Source organism: Oreochromis niloticus, linkage group LG1, assembly GCF_001858045.2.
Source record: "Oreochromis niloticus isolate F11D_XX linkage group LG1, O_niloticus_UMD_NMBU, whole genome shotgun sequence".
In the NCBI taxonomy this organism is placed as follows: Eukaryota; Metazoa; Chordata; class Actinopteri; order Cichliformes; family Cichlidae; genus Oreochromis; species Oreochromis niloticus.
This window is the reverse complement of record NC_031965.2, coordinates 25,884,915-25,898,260: the sequence shown is the minus strand read 5'-3', so window position 1 is coordinate 25,898,260 and position 13,346 is coordinate 25,884,915. Positions and strand designations below refer to the sequence as shown.

Below are 13,346 nucleotides of genomic sequence, written 5' to 3'. Positions count from 1 at the left end.
AAAGCTGCCGCAAGTACGCCCCAAGGGAATATGGGTAATAGAGTACATGTTTAGTGTTTCAGAAGAAAAGCGCTTGCACATTATAGTAAACTAAACACAAACGATGATATTCCACAGAAATAAATAATTATAATTAATAATAGTTAGCTATCTCATTGAAATTACTACATACAGCAGCGCTCTGTGGGAATAAACTGGAGTCAAAACACAACCTGGGATGAAAATAGCACTTTTTTTTTTTACTTTACAAGGTTAGAGGAACCACACAGACACAAACAGAAAAACACAAACTGTTGACAATGTGTAGCAGTGACCGATATACACAGCATCGCTTTTATAGTTTTGTATTATTTATTAGTTTTTGTTTAGATATCAGTTAAATAAAAATTCGTTGTACTTCTTAGCTGAGTTTTCCATGACCACAGTAACCAGTCATGTCCTTGCATGTGTCCATTGTAGCAGTGTTAAATAACATTACATGCATTAATGTTAAAGAACATCGCATGAAGTGAAAACTATTGGTTTAACTGTAGGTGTAAAAAATATATATATATATGTTTGTAGGTTTTAGAAGATGGACACCTTATTTCTTTCACAGTGGTCCACTGCCTATCATTCCCCGACACCTTTACTTTGCAAAAGATGTTTTCATTACTATTAATTAGTCAGTTTTTACCACTACCCAATATATATTGTGTTGCAACCAAACTGCGACTAAAATTCATTGGCTTATTTACTTAGTTACTGGCATTAAATCGTGTTTTTAAATGCAACTGCTATATCAGTAGTGGGCATGTATGGTACGTAATGAGTGTTCATGGAGGCAGGGGATCTGTTAACATTCAAATTATCACCCACTGAATTTTCTATCATTTAAAAAAAAAAAATCTCTTTGCAGCCATCATGCATTCCCACAGAGCTAGTGATCTCGTCCCACTGGAGCAGCCAAATATGGCCAAATTACAGTCCAGGTATGTGACTAAGAAATTTCCAATCAGTTTTGGAAATGACTGATTGTTGGACACCCAAGTGCCACCCACAGTAAAAAAAATATCTAATTTAAGGCAACAGTGTCACTTCAAAGTCTGGATTATTTGGATGTTATCACAATTCTGGGCTTTGGAAATTTACATAGCTACACCCAGTTAAAAACAGGCAATGAGTTGATTTACCGATCTAATACAGTACACTATTGGTTGGCTATATAAGCTAATCCAAATTTCCAAAGTGAGCTACTCTTTGTGACTTTAATCACAGAGGATTTCTGAATTGTTTCTTGCGAATGTGCAACTGTGTAATCTCAGAATATATGACTATATAATCCCAGAATATATGACTATATAATCTCAGAGTGTATGGCTGTATAATCTCAGAACACATGACTGTATAATCACAGAAGGTGTACCCATATAATTTCAAAATATATGACTGTATACTCTCAGAATATCCTTTTCTCATAAATTGTAATGAATAATCTAAAAGTCATACAAGGATTTTAATCTCTTCTCCATTACTCTCCTAGTCTGGCTCCATATCGTATAATATTACCCTCACTTGTCTCTTATCTGCCTCCCATCCCATCGATTGTTCTCCTTCTCCATCTGTTTCACTTTTATTCCTCCCTTTCTCTCTCCTCCCACTCGCCGGACGTTAGCAGCGCCCCGCAGGCTCCAATCACTCGTCGTCAGCCATGTTGTTGGTGTGACACACCGAGCTGTCAGCAACAGGTTCTCTGAGCAGAAACGTTGGCAAACTTAACATATCTCCTGAAAACAGCAACTCTCCGCGGATACTAAACTTTGAGAGCGTGTGTGGGAAACCGTCCAGAAGTGGTGGCTCGTCATTTGCGGCCTCTCGAAAGCTCAGAAGTTGATGTTTTTGAACCGTAGCGGTGAGAGAGGTAGGCAAGCGAAACTGCTTATCTAAGCATGACTATAAGTTTGATGTTCTCATAATAATGGCTTTATAGACTCCCTGTTGACTTTTCGATATTTTTAATGACTTTTCCGTGTTCGTGTTTCCTTATGTGCCTTGTTTAATTTGAAAATATGAAAGGAAAAAGTGTTCTTTAAAGAGGTGATGCTTCACCGTGGATGCCAAACAACCTGGGACCGTGAGAGTTGGGTTAGCTTACTAAGTTGTGCGTTTTCATTAAATGTTTTGTTTGTGGACAACCAGATGAGGAGTGTTTGTTGGCGCTTCTTTTATGGCGAAAGTGTATCTGGGAGGTTTGTGAGGGCAGATTTGCAGGAAAGTCTCCTAAATTCCTTTTGGCTCAAACTAGTTGAGCAGGTTGCAGGCAGGTCTCAGTGACTGGTGACAAGTGATCAGGGAATGCAACTCTTTCGGTTTATCTAGAGACACATACACCGAGATGAAGGTTGTAAATGATGTTACCTTGCCCAAGTGGAAATTTTTGTATGAATTATTGGCCTGCTCGGTCTCAGTTGTTCAAAGTGACCTAGTTAGTGAAAGCCGCAGCCCACACAAATACATTTAATGAAATAATTCAAAATATATTTCTTGTGTTAATTCCTAACCAATAGCTGACAGGATTACTCAACCATATTTACTATAGGCTACTGTAAATTGGTGCTGCTGCACACAATGGTTCTTCCCTGCGAAATAATCTCTGTTTTTACAATTAAGACCATGACCAGTGAGCTTGGAAACAAAAAGCTAACTGAAATAGTATTGGGATTATAGAAAACTAACTATTATCCACACATCTATGCATTTTCTGAACTGCTTATCCAATTCAGGATCGTGGGGGCTCTGGAGCATGTCCCAGCTGTAATAAGATCAGAGGTGGGGTGCACCCTGGACAGGTCGCCAGTCTACCACAGGGCTAACATTAACACCTACAACCACCTTACAATCAACAATTAACCTAACATACAAGTCCTTGGGCTGTGAGAGAAAACCCACGCAGAAGGGTCCCAAGCCTGGAGGGTAATCCCATTCCTTCTTGCTGGGAGGTGCTAATCACTGCACCACTATGCCACTCACTAATAATAATAATTATTAAAAATTTTAAAAAAAGAGGGAAAATTCTTTTAGTTTTTATAAGTCTGGTCAAAGTTAGTCAACAAAACTTAAACCAGGAGGTATTCGTGCATATGATCAACTATAACTAAAGTGAAGGTAATAAAAACTTAACTGAAACAAGGGAACACAATGTGGAAAGTAACTGAACTGAAATAAAAATGAATCTGGAAACATAATAAAATCTACTAATAATACGAACTACTGTGACTGATTATTGCAAATAAGTTTAGTTAAAAACTTGGGGGGGGGGAATGCAGGGTAACATATTGCAGCATTTATTTTTCTAACTGGGCAGGCTGTTGTTTAAAAAGCTTTCAAATTAACCACATCACCACAAAACATTATCATCAGTTGCTCCGGCGCTGTCTATTTTCAGTGCAAATTTTTTGTTATTGCATAATACTGATAACTTGACAGATAAGGTGCACATATGCACTGAAGTTCTTTTAGCTTTAAAGAGTCTTTTACCCGAAGGCCAACCTTATTAGATAGTTGCTTGGAAAACAAATAAGTGACAGAGGTTTAGAGAAAATGTTTGAAAGGTCTGGAATGAAGTGCATGCTGAGTGTATCTGCTGTTCTTTTCTTTTGAGAAAAGCAATATTCCACCAGTGTAGCGTTTATCCTGCCAGCATTTATATCAGCACTGGGGAGTCATTTTGTTCCCCTAAATTGACAGGAAAATGTACAAATGTCTCTCTAATAAGGTAACAAAGACTTATGGCCTTTAATATATGTGGGCACATCATGTTCACGTACATCATCACCTACCAGAGTTCTGTTGTAAGCTATTAAAACCCTGAAATCAGCAAAATGTTGAAGTGGTTAACATGCTGAGTTAGTACAGGGAGGAGTCTTACCAAGCTGCAGCTCTTTTTATCCAATCCTAACTTGATGCTTGTCATTTTAATACTGGACACTAAGCAGCAGCCTGCTGTTTTCCTCATCCAACTTTCATTTAATATATAAATATTGGTCCGATATTAACTCGTCAGTCAAACCAGACTCGCAGTCTTTTTTAATTTGGCAGTGGTGAAGCATTGCCATGTTCCCACTGAGCCACATGCACAAGCCAAATAACAAATTTAGAAGTGTACGTTCTCCGGCCCTGTCATGTTCAGATAGATGGACAAATCAAGGTGAGTCAAACCCAGGCTAAAAGAGGGAGAGGTGTGCTATGCCTCTTAAGAAAACAAAATCTGGCATTGCAAACATAGTTAATCAAACCCAATCTGAAATGTTGCAGGTTTGCTTTGCAGCCCTGAGTGTGGTAGATGGGTGTTTACTGCAGAGCAGGTGGATGCTGAAATATCCCTTTAATAAAACTACCTGTTAATTGTCTCTGTATTGTGGGAAGGAATTGAAAATACAGATTAAAAACAGCTGAAGAGAAAGCTTGGGTAGTTTTACTGTACACAAAGGCAGACACAGAGGGGAAGAAAGGGTGTCATCGGGCAGAAACAGAACTGTGGATGGAGTTGATGTCATTGGTGTGAGGTCAGCGAGAGAGGCGGCAGAAAATCAATCATTTCTTAGAACGGCATTCACGCAGTGTTTGTATCTGAAAAGAGCAGTGATGATGACAGGACTGACAGGGTGCAGAATATTTTTCTGTTCTCAGTCTCATCCCTATCCCTGACAGTGTTACGTCATGTTCTTTAATTCTTGATTCATTCTAAGCAAGGGTGGGATGGCAGTGAGGTCCCCAGTAGCACAAAGCAAAAGGTATAAACAGATACAGACAGAAAGAAAGGCACACATGGCTCAAAGTGTCTACTGAAGAAGCTAAGGTCAGAAACAGTCATGCTATTTATCCAACAGGTTTCACTGTTATGTATACTAACTGATAGACAGGCAGGTCCACAGCAGAACTCCAAAGAGCAAATTGATATGCATATAAACACAAAAACTCAGTTGATTGTAGTTTGTAAAGAAAAGCTCTTTCCGCAATGGAATTTAGACTGTTATGGTCGAAGAAAAATAACATCTAATGTCCCACTGTTCATTCTGATTATTTTTTTTCAGTATACAGTGATTATGTGGACATCAGTGTTACTGTTATGCTGGCTGTTAGCAAGTATACTACCGTGTTTCACCACCTCTCAACCATTGTGTAAGAGCTGTTTCATGAACTGCAGGTTGGGACACTGTGAGTCACATGTCTATTTATGTACCAAACTATGACAAAAGCAATGGCTGTTGCATGTGTGTTCACACCAAGATGAGTGGACACATAAGGCAGACTTATGTGTTTTGCTACCCAGGGGTTATCAGATTTTCCACTTCTCAGAATTCTAGTTATACAGACAAGCTGTATAACAGCTGTTCTTTTTTGGGTTGTTTTATTTTTAAAACCAGAACTACACAAGGTTTTAAAAAAAAAAATTGTTCATGCATACACTGTAACTCAAAACCAGCATCACACACAAATAGAGCTAGAATTAGGAGGAAGTCAAAGTGTTGGGCATAGAAACATCAGTAGCTTGGATTCTTGCTGTCATTCAGATTTGAAGACATGCATTGCGGTTGCTGCTCTATTCTCATTACAGAGAGCTTCTGTTCACTACTACTGTAGTGCATTCAGAGGTTTTTAGACCTTCAAGTTTTTATTTCAGTTTTTTACAGAACTATGCACATTACGTCACACTTATTGTAAACTTTTGTAAATCAATGAAAATATCTAATTTTCCTTTTCATTTATATGTTGATTAAAACGCCTTTAGCAGCAGTAACAGCCTCAGTCGTTTGTGGGAATTATCACACGTTTGACACACCTTTCTTTTGGAAATTTCTACGCTTTCTATCGTTTTTCAAACTCAACCAAACTCATAAAGAGCGTTGGTCCACAGTAAATTCACGGTCTATCTGAGAGCTCTGTTGGGTTTGTGCCCAGATTGTGGCAGGGTCAGTTCAGGACTGTCAGTGGGGGGAGCCACCCTGTGTTTTCTTGGCAGGATCCCTAAGGTTGTTGTCTTGTTGAAAACCACAGATCCTGAGCGCTCAGTCTCAGCTCCTTGCCTGGCTGCAAATGCTGTTGGGAACTGTGGCTTCAATTAAAAGTTCATATTTCGAACCATAGACAGCATAAAAGACCTACCAGGATGTCACCTTTTGAAGTTTTGTTTTGAAGCCTTGAGATGAAGGTCAATAAAGGAAGTCGTTTTTCTAATAGACTTTTATAGGATTAGAAGTTTTTTGCAACTACAGCTATCGCCATCTGATGGCCACTAGGTAAAATGCGCATTTTTTTTTTAAGGTGCTTCTTATTTTTGTAACAAGGAAGCTATGTCCATCCTCTTTACGCTCTCTGAGTTAAATTCAACAAACATAAGTAGAATAATATATAGCTCACTTCACTTGTCACGGTTTCCATTGGATCTTCTTTTCTTCTAGTTTCACAAGACTTTTTTTCAGCTTTGCGAGTTTCTCTTGTTTGTCCAGTACTATTTAAGCTTGTCACCTTTCACAAATTGTATCTGCCTGCCTGTCTCCTAAGGGTAATTAGAGGTGCATTTTTCTGCTTTTCGTATTCTATAACTATCAGCACATGGCTTCTAGGTGAGTTATTGCTTGCAGTAATGGCACATTCCATCTACAAGGCAGCTGTCTCCTGTCAACCATAGTGATAGAGCGATTCAGTTGTATCAAAACAGTGCATTTAGCTTAGAATCTGTTTTGCTTTTCCTTTTCCTACTTGTTTTTAGATGTTTTTAAAAGGTTCTGCATCACTGGTTAAGTATAGATGAGGTTAGTTTTTAAGTTAGGTGGAGCTCTGGTTGTTGATTTTCACTCTGATTTTACCTTGGGGGAGTCTATGCAAATGGTGGGTCAGAGGTATTCATTTAGCAGCACAAGGCTTCTACTGAAGCAGTGTGTGTTTATGTGGAGGGCGATTCCAGAAGGTATTTGCATGAAGTTTGCAAAGCTGACTCTGCCACTGAGGTCACTCTTTTGTGCTAGCCAAGTCCGACGTTCAGTCGGTCAGTTGGTCAGGCAGCCGCCCTGTGAGGAAAGTCAGACTACTTGCTCACTCTGGAAACAGTAAACCTTAAAACCAACAGTCTGCTGCTTTCTTTCACTTATTCATTCAGATTCCTGTAGTGTTGCATTACCAGACATTAGATTCCATGACTTCAGTGTCAGTGGCTTTCAAATGCCTCCATAAGTAAGTACATTTCTTAAAAGGAACAACCAAACTGTCCATTGTCACTGCTGATGGTAATATAGAGAGTGCAATGATATGCTCTAAATTCATTTAAAACTAGTATGATTGTATTTGACGCTCTCCATCTAAACAGCTAGCAAAATAGATGGGAGTAGCAGAGGAAAGAATGGATGATCAGAGATATCGAATAAGAGTATGGTCTGACTCGGGAAAGGAAGGAGAGAGGGAGAGTGACAGATGGCAGGCAGTAGATCAGCCCTCTCTTGTTGTTCTCTGCCCTTGTAAGAGCGTCAGCCAGGCACTTTCTTTCAGTTTTTTTCTCTCCCTCATTCATATTCTCATGCACAGGCTTCTTATCACCAAATACGTCAGTAATCAGCTATAAATGACTCTTTAATCTGGAATACTGTGTCAGTTTCAACCACAGCTCTCACGCTTATTTTTTAGGACATTAAAAGCTGCCTCTCTGCCAAGATCTGTGATCACATCCTGTCAACTGATGTTGGTTGAGGAAATGCTTGTGTTCGTAGGTTAGGCAGGAAGTGGTGAGCAGAATGATTAGAATTTCTCTCCTGCTTTTCCTCCTCCACCTTCATCATGTGAACCTGAGCGGCTGATGGTAGAGTGATGATAACAGGGAAAGCTGTCATTCTAAAGATGCGAATATGAAAGGAAAAGAGAAAATATGAAGAAAAATTGTTGACGTACCAGTCGGATAGTTAAAGATTAGATCTGTATTCAGTGTTGCATTACTCCTGTTATTAATGGTTCAATAAATAAGTTCACACGACATTCACAACTGTTTCAGATCTAAACAATTCGGTTCTGTTGTGCATGTTGTAATGATCATTTAACAGGAAGAGTGCTACAGCAGCCACAGATAAGACCTATAACTACATCTCCAACCCAGCATAAAGCTACTTACCAGCTTCTGTCAACAAGGACTTCATATATAATACATGAGACAGAGAGTCTGCTACATTTACCCTGTTGTTTACATTACAGTCAACCCCTGTGCACTGTCCCTATATAATAATATTTCAGTCTGGACCAAAGTACTGGGACAGACCTGCCTGATCACATAATCACATGTAATTACTTGAAACTTATAGACTTCAACCTTAAAGAAGAAGCTGAGCCTCCTACTATATAAAACAGGTTTATGCAACAATAGGCCAATTCCCACACTTTGTTTGCAAGTGCATGACTCAACAAGAGCGGTTTCAAAGCCTGATGAGATAGAGAGAGAGAAAGAGTCATAGTCTCTGCTAACAGGAAGGCAGGTTAAAAGTCATTAAGAGTATTGCTTTGTCGCTTTAGTGTAGTATCTTGTCTTTACTCATTTTCAACAGCTGAATGTTGAGCTACAACTTTACTCTAGATGGAAATATCGTAACCTTACCTATAGCTACAAATTGTGGACAAAGACTGAAAATGTACAAGCAGCAAAACAACATCTGGGCTTAGTCTTAAAGGGCTTTCACACAGGAAGCAGTTTGCTTGTTGAGTGTTGGTTTGTCGCTGAATATTGGTAACCAGTGGAGTTCGTTCTGTGGTTGTCTAGGTAAACCTCTAAGGCAGGACTGGGTAATTTTCCCCTGGGGTCACATGAGAAGCTCACACCGTAGAGGATAAACTCATTCCTGGTAATATTAACTTTAAAAGTTAATCGCTCACCCCTGTGCTAAGATGTCTTTCACTGTCATATTTCAATTAATGCTATCCTTTGATTAGACTGTCGCCCTCATGACCTGGACCCAGATAAGCTTTAGAAAATAGAGAGCTGGAAATAAAAATCAATCAACAGGATTGATTCTTGTATTGTGACACTTACTACAGATTTTTCAAGAACCTTCCAAAAGCCTTTCTTTTATTGCTCTTAGGAAAAAAATGTAAATAGTTGTAATTGTTACATTTGCTATAATTAAGTAGTCCTATCATGGACTACAGTTGAACAAAAACTTTGTGTCTGTAATAATAACTTGATGGTGTTTGTATCACACTGGGGAATAAACATGAACAAAGCATAACATCTGTACATCAAACGTGGGCAGTTTTTTGAAGAAGTGGTGTCTGTTTAACACCAAAGGGCTGCAGATCCTTTGTTCAGTCTACATTTGCTGATCAAACACAGAACGAACAGGGTTTTGTATTCCTGGACACAGTAAATGTAAATAAGTGCGCGTCAGTTTAGCTTTTGTAGTAGCATGTATTTCACTCTGGCCGCTACAACGTCAGTGTTGATGGTGCTGAAAAAAGTCCATGTGGTTGAAAAGATTTGGGATGTGGCCAAAGCGAACAGGAGAAGCCCTGTTTGACTCTGCTGACCGACCAGAATCTCTCTCTCTCTCTCTGCCTGGTCTGTCTCTGTGCCTCTCTCTGCCTTTTTATCTGCCTGCTCTCTGTGACAGTACTGTCCTCTCTTAGCTGCAGTATTGACTGATGACTGGACCGTGATTATGTGTGTTTTGCAGATGGCTGTGAACAGTAGCTGAGGACGTCACTGGGAGTTCTCCACCTGCGAAAATGAATGGTAAGATCACTGCGTTTTGTGTGTATAAAGGACAGTGTTAAATCTGTGTGTGGAGAATGAAAGAAAGAGGGGTGTGTGAATGTGGCTCTGCAGAGCTGCTGAGGGCAACATATGGCTAGTTTTAGTGATAATTGCTGGGTTGTGTTTGGTTGTGTTATAGTTTGGCACAGTTGTGCTTTTTGGTAATTTTAAAGTCTGGTCCAAATCTTGTCTTTTTTTTACGAATAGCTTCAGTTACAGGACTAAAGTACACAGATTAGTTTATGTTTTTGGTCTTGGTGTAGTTTATATATGTTGGTGTTGTTGATATATCGTGGAGTAAACAGCCTTGCTGAATAGCAGTAAAAGTGTCTTTTTTTTTCCACTTAACAAAGTGAAAATTGAGCTTCGTTATCACTTTGTCAATACTGGTGGATTCCCAGTGTCTGACTGCTGCTGAGGCTGGCCTCTTTCATCTTATCTGTGTGAGTTGGTCTGTGTGTGTGCACCTGTCTTCCTGTTTCTTTTTTACGCTTTTGTAATCTTGTGAAGTGAACTGAATATCTGATAAATCAGCTGACATTAATTAGAAAAATTAAACCTGCTACTTCTTGGGGCATATTTGCCTGGAATTATTTAATCTCATTGACTATGTCTGAAACTTTACATTTCCTTTCCCCCCTCAGGTGGTCCAAGTGTGTGGGCAATCTCCCCAGAGGAGAGGGACAAACATGATCAGATGTTTGACTCCCTCTCCCCAACGATGGGCTACGTCACAGGTACAGACATTTAAACATGCTGTTTGTCCATGATTCACACAGTGACTGGATGCCGGTTTTCAGAGTGCTATTTTATCATGATGAAACTGGAAATTGCAAATGGCTGTGGCTCAGGTATCCCTAATCCCCAGCCCCTCCCCATGCTGAAGTGTCCTGGAGCAAAACATTGAATACTATGTTCCTTCAGATGGCATGCCAGTGCCTGTGTATGGGAGTAGAAAACATTGTAAAGCGCTCTGTAGCATCGATAAGGTTGAAAAGTGCTTTATAAATGAAAACATGTGGCCCGAGGACCAGAACCGGCCAGTGGACCATCTCAGTCTGCCCTGCAACATCCTAAGAGGAAAAACACGAAACAACCCCCAAAAATGTCAATAAGAGGCGTCGTTATCTGAAGGAATCTTGACTACGTGACTGCAGTGCCTCTGCATTGTTAATTTGTGTCTTCCGTTACCTATGCAGTGGTAAACATTAAACAACTGGCAAGATGCATATAAATGTTGATAAAATATTTGGATGGAATTTTAGTGAACGAGGCCTTCTGGAGTTACCCATCTGTGATTTACAGTAATAAACAGACGCATACAAATACAGATGCTCAAGCAACGAGGCACATGTAAATATAACCAATATAACATATGTATTAAAGTCCACATAGTGATGTACAACCTCATACTTAGGTTAAACTGACACTTTTCTGTTTTCTTCCCTCTCTGTGTCTTTTTATAGGAGACCAGGCAAAGAAGCTTTTCCTTCAGTCAGGGCTGCCTCCATCAGTGTTGGCTGATATATGGTGAGAGAAACACACACAAACTCTCTCACAGTGGATAAGATGCTGTGCTTGAGAGGATCTTCTTGAGAAGCCATCACCGTTTCCTTGCTTATGTTGTGTGTTCTGTCTCCCAGGACTCTGGCCGATATGAATAAAGATGGAAAGATGGACCGGCTGGAGTTTTCTGTCGCTATGAAGCTTATAAAGCTAAAACTTACGGGTACACCACTTCCGTCATCACTTCCAATCATCATGAAGCAGCCTCCAGTGCGTGCTCCCACCATGAATAACCCCACCACCCCTGCCTATGGTACGATATTATTATTACATCGTACACTATAGCAGTGAATGTCCTTTTAATGGACATGGCCCACAAAAACAGGAAAAGAAAGAGCTGCTATGGCTCCTAGGTAGAATTTAAAATATGATTTTTATGAAGAATTCTCCATTCAAAGATTTTGCAGCACTTAGACTAATCTAAACTGTGTCTGACTGATTGTTTCCATGCATGCTTTCAATCACTGTGATCAAAACTGGTGTATCTAATTGTGTCATAGGAATTGGTTCTATGATGCCTGGAACAAACCTTGGCATGTTGGCTCCTATGGCCGTGTCACCTATGACACCAATGACAGGCCTCACCCCGATGGTTCCTTCATCATCAGGAATGAACCCACTAATGATGTCCACTGCCCCCAGGCCCCTGGTGGTTCCAGCTATGGGAAATACCACAGTACCAAATGGCACCATGGGACTCCTCCAGCCAATTTCTTCTGGAGGTTTGAATACTGGTGTGTGTAATTCTCTTTTCTATTAATCAGTTAGCTGTCATTTTTGTTTTTTTCACCATGTATCTGAGAGACCTCTAACAGGAAAACTATTAGGATATTATTAAATACACTACACTTTAAATATTTGAGGTTATCATAGTGCTTTGTGTTATCTAATCGATGTTTATCATGCTAGTTGATCAGGTTGTCACAGCTGAAAACTAACTAAAGAAGCAAGTCCATGAAGCTCCCTAAAGGAGAACTTTGTTCTGAAGATTTTTCTGTTTTAAGAAAGGTTTTTGTTCAACAGCCTTTTTCTTTTTAAAGAGTAGTACATGTGGAAAAGGGTGTATTAAATATTCTGCCAGCTTTTTAACATGATAAACTTGCATTAGCTAATAGTGCGCGGGATTTGTATGCAAACTTTTGGCACAAGCAGCTTGGTAGTGTTTAAATTTTTTAGTCTAATGGAAATTAGATCTAGAGCCACAAATTTTGCATCACGTTGATGCTCTTAAGGAAATACCTCAAACTAATCAGAAACTAGATATCCTTCTGGTTGGGGGACTTGAATAATGCATGTTATGGAGGGAATGTTCACCTTTGACTTAGGTATGCACTGTTAGGCAGCTCTTGTTTGTCTTTTTGATTATTGCTTTTTTGATGCTTATCAGCTGTTTGTTGTAGCATGAAAACTGCTGAGGAGAAATGCTGGCTGTTCTCTCATATTAAATACCGTATATTTGCTGACGATGAAGCAGTTCTGGGGATTTTAAAGGAAAACCAGGGAAATGGAATGGCTCCTGTCCTGTTTTGCAGAGTCAGGTCTCTGTCTCATCTCCATACAAATGGCCTCCCTGTCCTTGACAAGGTTACAACAGTGATCACAGTATATTAATATAAGGCCTCTGCCATTTAAGAAAACTGTAGACAGAACTCTCAACTTTTTCACCAAGTGAAAAAAAGAACATCACATTTTGTAATTGCGGTTAAGTGTTTGAATAACATTTTGTGCCCTATTGTTGAAATATGATTAAGGCGTGTGTGTGTGTCTCTGCTTCAGGCCTACCTCTATCTGCGACCTCTTACGCCTCTCCGCTTGGACGCGCCTCTTCTCCTGCTGGTATAAACACGGCCTCAACACTGCTAGACCTGGGATCTGGCAGGTAAGACCTGCACATATACATAAGCATGTCTGGGCAACCTTTGACTTGTTTACCTTGTCAGTTTCTTTTAGCCCTTTTCAACTAATACCTGCTCGGCTCAGCTCGACTGAATTTTTAGGGTTTCCATTAAATGTT

At 39.7% G+C, this 13,346-nt stretch overlaps 1 protein-coding gene across 1 annotated transcript in view; it reads left to right on the top strand.

The window, feature by feature from the left end:
• The first annotated feature begins 1,649 nt into the window (after positions 1–1,649).
• itsn2b (intersectin 2b) overlaps positions 1,650–13,346 on the top strand; it is a 35,170-nt gene continuing 23,473 nt past the window's right edge. Inside the window, exons 1-7 of the mRNA XM_025907018.1 lie at positions 1,650–1,900; positions 9,687–9,745; positions 10,411–10,503; positions 11,233–11,296; positions 11,410–11,585; positions 11,833–12,066; positions 13,109–13,211. Of these exons, the coding sequence (XP_025762803.1) occupies positions 9,739–9,745; positions 10,411–10,503; positions 11,233–11,296; positions 11,410–11,585; positions 11,833–12,066; positions 13,109–13,211 (677 nt within the window). The 5' untranslated portion in view covers positions 1,650–1,900; positions 9,687–9,738. The remainder of the gene's footprint in view (positions 1,901–9,686; positions 9,746–10,410; positions 10,504–11,232; positions 11,297–11,409; positions 11,586–11,832; positions 12,067–13,108; positions 13,212–13,346) is intronic.